Here is a 13,918-nt window from a genome sequence, read left to right as displayed (position 1 = left end):
TCACTGCGGCGGGATCTTGTTTTGCGCCCCCCCCAAAAGAAAAAAAAAGAAAGAAATAAGAAAAAACGAAAAACTTAATTTTTTTTAAAGTTTTGAGACATTTGAAAACACTTTTAATATTTTTTTTTACCCAATGATTAATTTTAGATATATAGAACTTATTGGATGAGGCTTTATTTTGAACACGTTACGATAATACAAAAACTAAACAAGGAAAACGGTAATTAAAGAAGTAGAAAGAAGTCCTCATCCTACTCCTCACCAGTCATCACCTTTCTATGTCATGTCATATCACGAATTTGTGTATGTGCTTGTATATAAACACGTGCACACATATTTTGCAACGTTGATAATATTACAATACAATACAATACAACTTTATTTATATTGCACATTTAAAACCGAAGGTACACCAAAGTGATTCAGAACAAGGTTAAAAACAACAGATATAAGACCATAACAGAGTACAAATAAGCTAACAAATGAGAAACGCTGGTTAAACAAAAAATGCACATAAAATAAGAAATAAAACATCAGAGCATAATTTAGAAGATAAAATCACCGAGTATTCAGAAATATAAGGTGGGGGTATTGATACAGTGGTACATCAAGAGAAGATAAATAACGTAGGGATAAAATATAGGGAATCTGCACTAACTAACCAAAAACGCTCGGTCAAACAGGTAAGTTTTTAACTGTGATTTAAATAAATGGATGGAACCAGAGGTGCGAATAGAAGCAGGAAGATTGTTCCAGAGGCTAGGCGCTGCAGAGCAAAAGCATGGTCACCTCTGGTATTTAGCCGGGATCTAAGCTGCACTACGAGTAATTGTCCTGATTGGGGATATATGGACTAAAGAGTTCAATGAGGTAGCACGGCGCAGTATTGTTCATGATTTTAAAGGTAAGCAACAGAATTTTAAACTCAATGCCGTGTTTGACAGGGAGCCAATGCCAATGATAGTGAACATTCATAAGTATTGTGCCAAACCCCTGTACAGTGAAATCGACAGGAGAGAATCTGAATATGTTTTGCTTCTTATGTATATTCTTATGTATATATTTTATTGCTATTTTCATCCTGTTTAATCAATTATCACTCTCTGAACCAAGAACTGAAACATTCCTGACTTGCATTGCAATTGCACACACCTGCTGCTATATATATATTTTTAGTATTCTTTTAGCACTATTTATATTATTATATTACTATTTATTATCTTATTGTTAGGGCTGTTTTTGTTTTTGTTGTGCATCTGCACCTTATTGTTGTCAATGCCTACGCATTTTTTTGGGACAGTGTGAAACGTAATTTCAATTCCTTTGTATGGCAAGTACATTTGAAGAAATTGACAAATAAAAGTATTCTATTCTATTCTATTCTATTATTATCACATCAAGAAATGTATTTTTATTAAATGTATCAATTTCCACACCATCTATGTGCACTTGTACATCATTCTTACCGAATAACAAATTTTAGTTTTATGTAGATTTAATGATAATTTGGTCCTACCAAACTACTTTTTTTCCACATGTTTGAAGTGACCAGTTCCAGTGACTCTTTTTCCCTAGAATAAAAAATATTTGTTCCATCTGCAAATAATACCAATTTTAATACATCCAAGCATGATGAAGAATATTCCCAGCTTCACAAATTGTGTCCTGTCAGTTAAAGGTTTCACTTCAGAGCACAACAGCTCTTCTAAACTGAATACTGTTACAGTTTATATTATGACTGATTTTTGTCAGATGCTTGTGTAAGCATTTATTGTAATCTCCTTGATTTAGGCAGTTATTACCAATGATGTAGAATCAGAGAATGATAAGATATACCTTATGTTAAAAAGTGAGTTATGGCCCTCTGATTAATGACAATTGAAGCAATAAAGGAAGTAATAAAATATGTATGACAGTCATGTGTGGTTTGTATATGGCTCAGCTGCAGTGGAGGGCTGGAGCAGTGATTTCAGGGTGTGTCGGGGAGGCTGACCAGAACAAGCTGTTGACCATTTCTAATCATGTCTTCTCTATATGAGTAGGACACCAGGACCTGAATTAAGAGCTTTGTGTGGTGTGCAGAGTGGAGGGATGCAGCTGGAAAGCTGAGCAGCGATAAATATCATCAGTTGGAACAGCTGCAGGACCAGTCTAAGTGCCAGACAAAGGTGTTTGAAAGTGGCCCGGAGGACCGACCTTTTGCCTATGCCTGGTGGTGGAGGAGCATTTCTTTGCGGGGCTCCCCACAGAGACCGCAGAATGAGTCCACTCTCACTGGCCAGCCAGCCTGGATGCTGGCATAACACTGGCCAAGGAAAGCAGCGGGACATCTACAACCACTAGTCCAAGCTCTGAGGAAGATGCTCCAGGGTAGTGGCCAAAGTTGGCCACTAACCCGCTTGTCTGTGCTCTATTTGTACAGGTCACAGCAGCTACAGACACCATACCTCACTCACCGTGAGCTGAACAAGCGCCGAGGCAGCCGTGTTGGAGGTGTGGGCAACCCGGGCATGTCTACCTGCTGTTCAAGATGGAGCAGATGTTTCGTGTTGCTGGCCCTCCAACAACCTCCCTCGGTCTGAGAGGGATGTACGGTGTACCAGTAAGGTTCCAAAGCGGTATACGCCAGGCCTTGGTGGACTTGGGCTGTACCCAGACCATGGCGAATGGCAGACCATCCCGAGCAGTGGTGCTGCACACAATTTCTGCAAAGAGTGTGGGGCAGGCACTGTTTTAGGTCATTTCCCGAGTCAGCATCCCAAAAGAGATACTGACTGGCCAGGGCACATTGTTCATGTTTCATACACTAATAGAACTATACAAATGACTGGGAATTAAATCTGTTTGGACCAGTGTCTACCACCCTCAGACTGATTGGCTGGTGGACAGACTCAGTAAGACTTTAAAGTCCATGATTTGTAAGTTAATTCATGACGATGAGTGCAATTGGGTTCGCTGGTTAGACCCTCTGTTGTTTGCAGTGTGGGAGGTGCCCCACACCTCCATGGGATTTTCACCCTTTGAGTAACAAGAAGCCGCAGACGATGTTGGACCTTTAAAGTCTGTATCTTCTGGACCTCAGAGCTACACACATTGGGAAGACTATCACAGGGAAATTTGCTCCAGGCCCAGGAACATCAGTAGTGCATGTACAACAGAGGGGCTAGACTCATGCAATTTTCACTGGGACATAAAATGCCTGTATTACTCACTTCTTCTAGCTCAAAGTTACTGGACAAGTGTACTGGCCAAGTGGCAAGGGCCCTTAGCGATCACACGGCAAGTGGGGGGTGTAGACTAAGAAGTTGTACGGTCACACAGATATATCACCTCAACCTCCTTAAAGTATGGAGAGAGGCTGAAACCGCTTCTCTGGGAAACAGATGAGTTGGGATCGGAGGTGCCAAATACTCTACATCAGCTGGAAGTTGACAGGAAGTGAGCAAAAATAAAGCACCATGGATAAGGAGTGCCTGTCGATCTGGTGGTTGGTCAACTCCCTCCGTTATTACCTCCTGGGACGTTCATTCACCCTCTGCTCGGACCACGCCCCACTACAGTGGTTCCACCGCATGAAGGATGCCCATATCACCTGGTGGTATCTGGCTTTGCAGCCGGAGCAGAGTGTGGGAGAAGAGTGTCAGAGTGTCATGAGTGGGTGCTCAACCAAAGTGGAGAAAGAGACTGTCAGTAGTGTGTCTCTACAATAAAAAAGAAAATAAGAACGGACAGCGTGTACACTTGTGGTCCTTTTTCACACTGTGACAGGCTTGTCTTTATTCATTCACCGTCATCATTCCAGCCACTGTAGCCTTTTGAGTCTGATAATCCAGATCATTTTCAACTTTCTTCTTGTCTGTCCTGAATTTAGATTCATTTCATGTAGCCGTTTGATTTGTTCAGGAGAGATCAAATACATTTTGTGCATTTTTATTGTTATTATGATAATACATGTATGGAAACAGATTGTTATTTACTAATTGCACATATTGCCACCATGATAGGTAACACCGTAGTAAGAAGTAGTAGCATGACTCCATCTCACTTATTAGCCATCAGTCTGTTTTCCTTGTATCGTCTTATTTTTTTTATACTGGCAATCTGTAATAAGGATATTACCTTTTAAAAGGTTGATGCAGAGCTCGCTTGCATAAAATCTGGTGAGCATTCTTCTAATATAGCTGTGCGATTTCTCTGTGAGCTAGAGGTCAGTGTTTTCTGCAAAGCAAAGTGTCTTCTCAATCTTACAGACATATTTTTAAAATCATTTTTTCCTTGATAAGAAAACACAAAGCTCTTTCTTAGGCAGTATCCCTGATCTCAGCCTCAGGTGCTCTGGACAGCTGGGTGTGAGGTCTATCAACAAATAACCGTGAGGTTAATTATTGATAGAATTATTGATATTGATTTAAAACTCTCAAATAAAAAATGTTAGTGTCCAGGAAATATTTGAGGAGCTATTATATTAATATGTTATTTATCACATGGGCTTTTGAATAACAGCATGTAAGTGTTGTTATGCTTGATTAATGACCATTGATCAAAGGCCATGAGTACCATTCACAGAGAGTTGGGGAATGGCTGCAATCTCAGCATTGTAAGATGGTGAAAGATGTACCACTAGGCCCCCTCCTCGATTCAAAGATGGTCTTTTACTTTTCACATAAATGCCCTGACTGATGAGACCGGGGAAGCAAAACTAAACATAATGCGACCAACAAACTAGAAATAAACTGAAATGCACTACAGGACGCTAAATTATAAAGTACTGACTTTATAGTTTGGCTTTAAGTGATCTCTTAAATAACCAGAAAGAATAATGAGTCTACAACCAGCTCAAAACGCTGGGTCAGAGATGCAGGACCATGACAAAAGGCTGTCCCTGTGATCTAAAATAAAAATCACAGAGGCATGAAAAATAAAAATCTTTGGCAAAGTAGGAAAATTTCCACTTTACTGTATCATAAGCACAGCAGGACACCGGCGTCTATTTTGATGAGCTCCGAATCTTCCTTGGTCAACGCAGAAGCTTGACATCTAGAGCGCCAGTGTGACGTCCTGAACTCCCCCACTGTCTGAGGGATACTAAACACCAAACCCTTTATCAGAAGGCCGTAAAAACATCTGTGTTTCTAATTTGTCGGGTAAAGCCACCCCCCGGTTTCTGGCTGGTACCACTTTGAAACTGCTTTATTTGTGCTTCAGGGAGGAGCTTCAGGTTGTGGCTCGAACCCTGAATAATGGTTATTGTCATTAGGTGAAATTCTGGCTGATGAGACCTGGGTTGGGCCACCTCTTTTTTAAATTGCTTTATTTGTGGTTCACCTCGGTGCTCAAAATGTCAGTCGAAGGTCTTGTCATTTGGCCCAGACTGGCTGCTGTGTGAAGATTCACCTGTCTATTCAGAGTCTGCTCCTGGACAGTCGACTCACATGGAGCTGTAGAATGTGTAAGTCTCACTTGGATTGTGATTTTCCTTTTTCGGATTAAATAAACACATAAAATGAGTTACAGACTTTCAACGGGTTTGCAGCCTCCAGCTGCACCCATCACCATCACCCTCTGTTGTCACAAAAGCAGCCGTTTAATGACAACAACCTGTTTACTATCATTTAACATATTTTCTCACACACAAACACACAGCCAACAGCTGTCTAAAAAGTGAAGACATCATTATGAATGAATGAATCATATTCTCAAACATAATATTCATAATGCTGTTCCATATGTTCATCATCATATTTTCATCATGTTGTTGTCAATTATACCCAGGTATGATATATAATAATTGTATGACATGTCATTAACATTATAACTGTCATAAATCTTTATTACTTCCTTTATAACTTCCCTTGTCATAAATCATAGGGCCATAGCTCACATAATGTATACATTATTACTCTCTTTTATCCTCTTTTAAGCATTAGTTAGAATTAATCTCTGGCTCTCTTCCATCTTTTTTCCTGCCTTTAACACCCAAAAGGCTACACTATTTGGCTGCATTGACACACAAGAACATGTCTTTTTAAGGAAAGCTTGTTATGATGATTGGTATAAAGTATAAAGCTGATATAGTAACAGGACCGTGTTGATTGTCTTGACGCATGCTCAATCATCCACGTAAGGAAATCTCCCAAAGTTGATTCTGTTCATCTGGATGTAGCATTTTCAGTTTGAGAAATGTTTCATCACTCATCAGCTGGGCAAGAAGGATTTCTTATCTAGAGTTGCATGCTTTGTTGTGTTTTAATGTCGAGTATATTTTAGTGTTGTATGCTTTTATTGTGTTTATTGGATCTTCTTCCGGAGAGACTCCGCCCCCTGCTTTCCCTAAGTAGACACAGGGGACAGAAATCAATCAGGCCTCTCTTGATGGCTGCGGCCAATAAGATGGTCTGGCAGGTCAGAGAAGACACGTGTGGCTGGATGCAGATGAGAAGGAGAGAGCAATGGAGTAGCGTGACGGCAGGCGCAGCCACAGGAGGGCCTTCGGTCCATGGATGGCAGACTTCGCCCAGGTGGCAGCAAGACACCAGCTAAAACACTTTAGCCACAGAGCAGCGGCGGGCGGAGTTTAGAGCTCTGCCCTCGCGGGGTAAATCCCGTTGTAGAAATGTATAAAGACATCCCTGGTACAGGATGGGTGACTGCCGCTGCTTCACTGTGTTTAGCGGAGCGGAGTGGTGGAGGACACTACTGGAGGGCGCTGTCGGCCTGGCCCCACTGGTGGAGTTCGGTGGACTGTTATCAGCCTTAAGTGTGGCGGAGACTGATTGGGACTGTTGCGGAATGGACCTTTATTGTGTTTAGTTTTATGTTCTTTTAATTATTCTTTCCCCTGATCAGGACACATTTTTATGCTGTAAATAAAGTATGTATTTTATTAATTACTTTAACAAGATTTTACTTGTCTTTCTGGTCCCGTGATCATCCCCTGCTGCTCTTCCCGGGGTTCCCTTCTAACTTATACCCGTGACACATCCAAGTGACTTGGACTTGGATCCCACCCTTAAAGTAAATTTACAAAATGAGTGAAACTAGCACCACTGGCAAACAGTGGCCTGTGTGCGGTCAGTTCCTTGATCATTGATATGTAAATTGTCATGACCACTGACCAACAAGGGAGTTTTTCCTTCCCATTGTCGGCAAAGAGCTTGCTCAGAAGGGGTCATATGATTGTTGGGGTTTCCTCTTTTTTGTATTACTGTAGGGTTTTACCTTACAATATAAAGCGCATTAAGGCACCAGTTGTTGTGATTTGTTGCTATATAAATACAACTGTAGTAAATTGAGTTGAATTGAATAGTTTTCACTCCCTGTGACCCCATGTCTTTATGTGATGTTAATTTGTAAACATGTGGGAGTGAGGGTCACGACACATGGCTGCCTCTCTCTGAACCTGGTTCTGTCTGAGGTTTCTTTCTGTTAATACACAGTTTTCCCTTACCACTGTCACCAAGTGCTTGTTTATAAGTTGTCTGATTGTTTTGTGTGGGTGTTTTTTTTTTTGTTTTTTTGTTTTTTTACATATTCAAATAAATTTGAATTTAATCATAGAATTTGTCTAAATTGGTTTTTGAACCATTTTTCTGGGATTTTAGAGAATTGTGTAAGTAGAGAAACAGCAGTACAACTGCAGCAATCTTCATTTTGTTAAGAACTTTACCAGTTTCAATGAAACACTAAAATAATCTCTAAATTTAACAGGACACTAGATGTGAATTGATAGAAGCAAAGGTACTCTGAAAAACCAGCTTGCAAATGTGCACACAGACATATACACACTTTGAGCAACAGCTAAATGTGAACACTTGTCTCCTGGCCTTTAATGGAAAGTAATATCCACACATCGTGTTTCAATCCTGAACACAGTAAATTTAAATTCCTTTCATAAATGAATTATAAAACTACTACAAATTGAACTGCATTTTTTACAACGTAAATGTAGCTTCAGTGAAACCACATTCTTTAATTTCAGCGACCAGAATGCGTTAACATGTGCTCCATATTGCATCACCTCAGTTGGCATCTGCATTTTCTTCAGCATTGTTGAATTTCTGATGGAAGTGAACCTGAATTGAGAGTATAATTTATACCACTGGGCTCTGGAAAAAGACACAATGAAACATGGAACAAGTTAGAATATTCACAGTAACTTTAAGCTCTTAATAACTGAAGAGTGCTGAGGAGAACTGTCATCGTTACATTTATTAAGATACAGAAAAAAAGGAGGACAGTTAAAGGAAATATTTTCTGTTATCTCAAGAAAGCAGACAGCAGAAGAACCCATGTGTGCAGCTGTGCTTTGCTATTTTCTGCACGATTGAGTGATAATAGTTCTAATGGGAAATGAGTACTTTTAGCATCTCCACATGGAAAGTTAGTACAAATCCCTGTGTCACAGTCTACTGGTTACTTGTTGAAGACTGTAAATATGTCACTTTTACTGGCATGTCCCTTTAAAAAAAAACAAACCTATATATTAAGGGGGACCTTAGGGGCTGCGACAACTCAGAGGGATAACACTTTTCAGCCTCCCCAGGAAGTCTATGTCAGGGTGCTGGCATAGACTTTGAATACGTGACCAGTTCTATATGTGTTTTGTGCATTTGGAGGAAGCATTCAATGGCATCCCCTGTAGTACCCAGTGGGAGTATGTGGTGGTGAGACTAACAAAGCTTCCACTTTGGTGGCCTCAAAATCTCATCTCTGCTTTTTGCAGATGATGTGGTTCTGTTGGCTTCATTAGGTGGTGGCCTCCAGTTTGCACCGGAGCAGTTTGCAGCCAAGCTGGTATGAGAACTAGCAGCTTCAAGTCTGAGGCAATGGTCTCCAGCAGGAAAAAGGTGGAGTGCTCACTTCAGCTCAGGGACGAGTTGCTGCCCCAAGTGGAGGAGTTTAAGTCTCCGGGACTTGTTCACAAGTGAGGGGAGAGGGACAGATTGGGGTATAGCGACTACATTGATAGTGACTGAAAGAACGAGATTGCAGATACAAGCAGTGGAAATGAACTGAGAGATGAGTTTGGCCATTCGAGAGGAGCTCAGAGTAGAGCCACTATTCCTCTGCATTGAAAGGAGCCAGTTGAGGTGGTTTGGCTATCTGACTAGGATGCGTGCTGAACAACTCCCGGGTGAGATGTTCTGGGCATGTCCCACTTGGAGGAGGCCGCGGGTCAGAATCAGGACACGCTTGAGAGATTATATCTCTCGGCTGGCCTGGGAATGTCTTAATGCTCCCCCAGATAAAATGGAGGAGGTGGGTGGGGAGAGGGGGCCTGGGCTTTTCCTCCTCCCCCCACATCCCAGTCCCAGATAAGTGGAAGAAAATGGATGGATTATTATGATTATTCATTTTTTGCTAGTGTATTGTTATGCTTTCTTTTATCTTTCTTTATGAAATAGACCTTACCTTCATAGCATTCAGGGATCATGAGCCTTCCATCGATGCACTGCGTTGACACAGAATATCCACATTTCCTGGCGTTGTTCATGCACCAGACAGAGACAATATCTTTGTGGAAGACTTTGTTGGGTTTAAAGTCTTCAATCCACATTTTATTCCCTTTGTAAAGTATCCTCCCTTTATCTATTCCAATCTTACAAGGAGCTGTAAGTTACAAGAAGGAGAATTAAAAAATACAAGAGATGAAGGTCTCCGTTCAACTAATATAATCTCCTAAAAAGCGCAGCTCTTTGAAAATAAAGTGTGGTTTAAAAGATGTGATATTGGCTACAGTCCTACCCTTGCAGGATGGCTTCTCAGACCAAGTTCCATCCTGCTGGCAAACAATCTGCAGACTTCCCTCCACTATATAATCTCCAGTGCAGCCATATTTGATGGTCTCCAGGTAGTCAAAGTCTCTCTGGTCATTGGTTGACATGTAGCCTCTATCAATGTTCTCTGGTAGAGAGCAAGTCACCCCTGTAAAGGAGCAATTTCAGTAGACTGCTTAGACGACAATATTAATGTAGCTAGGCTTCATGCTGTCTTTCATAGCTCTGCATCATTATGACCTTTTTACTGGAGAGGAATATTTTACTTTACAGCTAAGAAGGGAGAAAATTCCAAAATCTGTCCAAATGTATTTAGATTTATAGTATTTTTCCTCAGATTTCACATTATTCTCAGTGAACAAACAGAACCACGAGTTGTCCATTAACTGCATATTTGATCATTCATCCTGTCCTGAATTGAAAAGATACTTATTCAATCAACAACTATACTTCTACTATGCTTGTTATGATCTAATTATGGAGTATGATAGAGACGCTCATACTTTTTAAAGTATGATTTTTAAAGTTTTCAGAACTAAATGGGAGATGTTTCAGCTTTATCCTAAGTTTAATCAATCTACTGTTACTGACATAAATACTAAACTCTAATCCTCAGCTTTTTAACAGTTTGAAATTGTGACACGTCAAAGCTAACACATATATTTTTGGGCTTTCTTTTAGTTTGAAGGGATGGTTGTGTTCAGTAAAATACATCTGCAGTGCCGCTGTAGCTTTTACATCCTCACGTACGTCGACATTCGGGTGTCTTGGTCCAGGTGCCACTGGTCGTGCACTCTGCCGTTGCATCACCGAAAAGTGCGTATGGAGGCAGGCATTTGTAAGTCCCCGTGATGCCGTAATCAGTGGTGTTCCCTCTAACCCTGGTGTTGTAAACAATCATCCCAAACTCTGGGATCGGAGGAAGACCACAGGTCATAGCTGCGACAGGAGAGACACAATGAGTGAATTTAGATATGTATCGTTACATGAAATTGTAAAGTGTCTTACCTAATTACTTATAACTTGTGCCTGTTTTAGAGTATGTAATAATTTGCATGGCCTTCTACAGCTCGGCCCACTCAGTAAATTCTTGTTTCTCATCAATTTTATTTCTGAATGTCATAGATATAAAAACATATAAACAGTACGAAGGAAGAACAACTGCATATTCCAGATAGCTGTAACATATATTTATATACATCAAATACAATTTTAATAAATAAAGAAATAAATATATTTTCTCTTTGTGATTCTGTACCTATGCATTCTGGTACAGGTGAGCTCCATGTTCCATTGGCTTGGCAGACAGAGGTGCTGGATCCAGACAGTATATACCTATGCAGTGCAATATTATTCATTAAGTTAATACTTAAAATGTTTAATCACATAATAACTCAAAAATGTTAAGTCTATTTGAATGCAAAGGCTGACTGAATGTTTGATTGCTATTTACTAAACATGCATTTTCCACTAGACAGTATTTTGCACCTCATTAGAAGTTCTTTATTTGCACGCCAAAAAACCAAAGCGTTAGCGAGAACAAAGTGCCCGATAGATTAAGGAAACAAATTTGTCTTTAAATGGCGCATCAAAAACAGCAGCTGGTTATACATCTACTTTTACTGCATATTATGGAGTCTTATTACTCTTGGTTTGTGGTGTATGTGCAAAGATATGGTGTGGTGTACGATGTCACACAATAAAATTTGACAAGATGCTCTTCCTTTACCCTTCCTGACAAGTATAGTTGATCGTACTCTGGTAGACAGTATCCTCGTAGTATAAGTCTCCATTAGGTGGGGAATCAGGATAAGGACACAGCTTTGCTGCAAGAAACAATATGTTCATGATAAGTTTCGGTATTTATTTGTTGAAGAATAATGTAAACAGAAAAAGATTTGCATTCTGTTCTTTCATGAAACCATCAAATACTGGTCCCACTGTATATAGTCTAACCTTTTCATTATTTAAACGTTTTAAATTATATAATATATATTACAACATAAGAACAAACATGAAGCGTGTCAATTAGTAGTATTAGAAAATGTTACAGTTAAAATTAGGTTACTCTACAAAAAATAGAAAAAACACTCCTTCTAGAGCAAATTGAAACATATTAGTAATATTTGCACTTATTACAGTTTCCTTTAAATTATTCTGCAAAAGTGTTGTTATTAAGGAGACAATTGACTTGAAAATCTTAAATGCGTCATGAAAGATGATGAATTTATGTTGATATTAAGTTACAATACAAGGCAATCAGTTCCAAGATGTTAATTTCTCACAAAAAAAATGGAGACCCACGCTTGCACAGAAATTTAGTGGCTGTCCACGCTCCACTGGTAGTGCAAACAATTGTGCGAGGGCCTGAGATGGGGGTGTATCCGTCTTTGCAGGACAGCGCTAACTCCACACCAGGGTCAAAGAACATCTGGTCCACAGCCACATTGATGTTGGCATTCAGCTGAGGTCTGCGACATCCTTTGAAAACAAAATGATTTATTAAGAAGTGTATGCACTCTGTCAAGTTAACTGAGGGTTTATATATTATTACATTTGCAAAATATCTAACACTAAGCCTTACAGCACTACAAAGTGAACACCAGCATTTTCCCATAGAAATGAATTATTCACATATAATTATGGAAACGTATTTTTACTAAAAAAAAAAGTCTTCGGATTATCAAATAATATTAACTGTCTGTGCTAAACAAATATTGCTACTTTAGAGAAGCAGTATTCACTTGAAAGTATTGTTTTTTTGCATATGAAGCTCAAAAACACTCATTTATGATCGTACTTCAGTAACTGATTACTGATTGATTTCCTTATAACTAAAAAACCCAAATATTTTACTTCTGTGACAATCATTAACATAAAAACTGCACTACAAAAGTACATTTCTTTAAAACAAGGCTATTGCGATGATGTGATCCTAAAAACAGAAAACAGTGAAATGAAAAATGTAAATACAGTCAAGACATATGATATCAAAAAAACAAGAAATAATACCCTTGGCAGATGTCACGGTGCTAAAAAACAGAACTGGAAACAGCAGAAGCAAAGTCAGCCATCGTTCCATCTTTTGTCGAAATGTTCAGATGTTCTTCAGTACTTTCCTGTGGCCTCTGGTTCAAATACTGACTCGCTCTGTTGCTGCTGTTTGTATTTCTCTAGAGTAAATAGATAAGAGCGACATGAAGTAACTGCTTACTGCCTATCTTTGTTTTGTTTTCTGTATTTTGCTCGCTATCTGCAGTTACAGATTGTGATCCTTGTGACCTTTTACTGGAAGTAACAAACCGGACGAGTGGACTTTCCCTTGTTGCCACGATTGTTGCCCAACGCTGCAACCTTTTTTACATTCCTGTGTCACCATTTTGTAGCGGATAAATTACTCTGCAGAGCTTAATGCAATGCCTTGGGACAAGAGTCACCACAGGCAGGAGACAATCAGAAAAATATATACTGAATCTAAGTTGGATATGTTTTTTTTTTTCATTTATGTTACCAGCTGATGAAAAATTGTAGAGTTTGAACCGTTTTCAGTATCTGAAGTTTGGCATGCAACAAAAAGTTTGAGAAACATTAGCACAAGTGAGTCAGAGATGCCTTAGAACAGAGGAATGCCTTAAAATCAATCATTGCTGACAAATTTCTGCACTCACCTATGTCACCATTGCTCATGGTGTCCATGCTTGATGTCTTATACAACAGTATAAAGAAAATCTGTCTTACTGAGCTAAAACTCAAGAGAAATTTGAATCTATGTAGAAAGAGACACATTTCTCAAATAGAATCTAAATTAGTGATTGTGAGGATCTATGTTACTGTAAACCAAAGCCAGAAACATTGTATGAGCAGCTACAGTTTTAATATCAATGCCCGAACTCAAATGAATTGAAATAAAGTAGCACACTAATTCAAATGAAACTGCGCGATTTTCTTCACAAAGAAGTAATAATAGAGCCACACAGCATCTCATCACTGAATATTTTATCAACCCTATTACATGTTCAAGCTTTCAAGTCCATTTAAATTCATTTTTATCACAAGTGGGACTAAAGTGGCATCAGCACGAGTGTGGGTTGTTCACTCCCTGATATCGCATTTGAGTAGCTAAGGTCAAACGGAGAATCGAC

At 39.4% G+C, this 13,918-nt stretch overlaps 1 protein-coding gene across 1 annotated transcript; it reads right to left on the bottom strand.

The window, feature by feature from the left end:
* Nucleotides 1-7,798: 7,798 nt before the first annotated feature.
* LOC113023946 (beta-2-glycoprotein 1-like) lies at nt 7,799-12,958 on the bottom strand. The gene is made up of 8 exons (XM_026170440.1): nt 12,789-12,958; nt 12,081-12,257; nt 11,506-11,602; nt 11,035-11,111; nt 10,527-10,715; nt 9,745-9,924; nt 9,412-9,609; nt 7,799-8,105 (listed from the first exon to the last, which is right to left on the bottom strand). The coding sequence occupies exons 1-8, from the start codon at nt 12,856-12,858 to the stop codon at nt 8,041-8,043; spliced, it is 1,053 nt and encodes a 350-aa protein (XP_026026225.1). The 5' UTR covers nt 12,859-12,958; the 3' UTR covers nt 7,799-8,040.
* Nucleotides 12,959-13,918: the final 960 nt, after the last annotated feature.

This window comes from Astatotilapia calliptera, chromosome 6 (genome assembly GCF_900246225.1).
Source record: "Astatotilapia calliptera chromosome 6, fAstCal1.2, whole genome shotgun sequence".
NCBI classification, from domain to species: Eukaryota; Metazoa; Chordata; class Actinopteri; order Cichliformes; family Cichlidae; genus Astatotilapia; species Astatotilapia calliptera.
This window is presented reverse-complemented; position numbering and strand designations above follow the sequence as displayed.

What these genes read in the sequence shown, in the direction of transcription:
- LOC113023946 (XM_026170440.1), bottom strand. Translation starts at nt 12,858, where the DNA reads ATGGAACGATGGCTGACTTTGCTTCTGCTGTTTCCAGTTCTGTTTTTT. An exon ending in CACCGTGACATCTGCCAAGG is followed by an intron (nt 12,258 to 12,788) that starts GTATTATTTCTT and finishes TTGTTTTCAAAG; the next exon opens with GATGTCGCAGACCTCAGCTG. An exon ending in GATCCCTGAATGCTATGAAG is followed by an intron (nt 8,106 to 9,411) that starts GTAAGGTCTATT and finishes GTCTTTTTCCAG; the next exon opens with AGCCCAGTGGTATAAATTAT.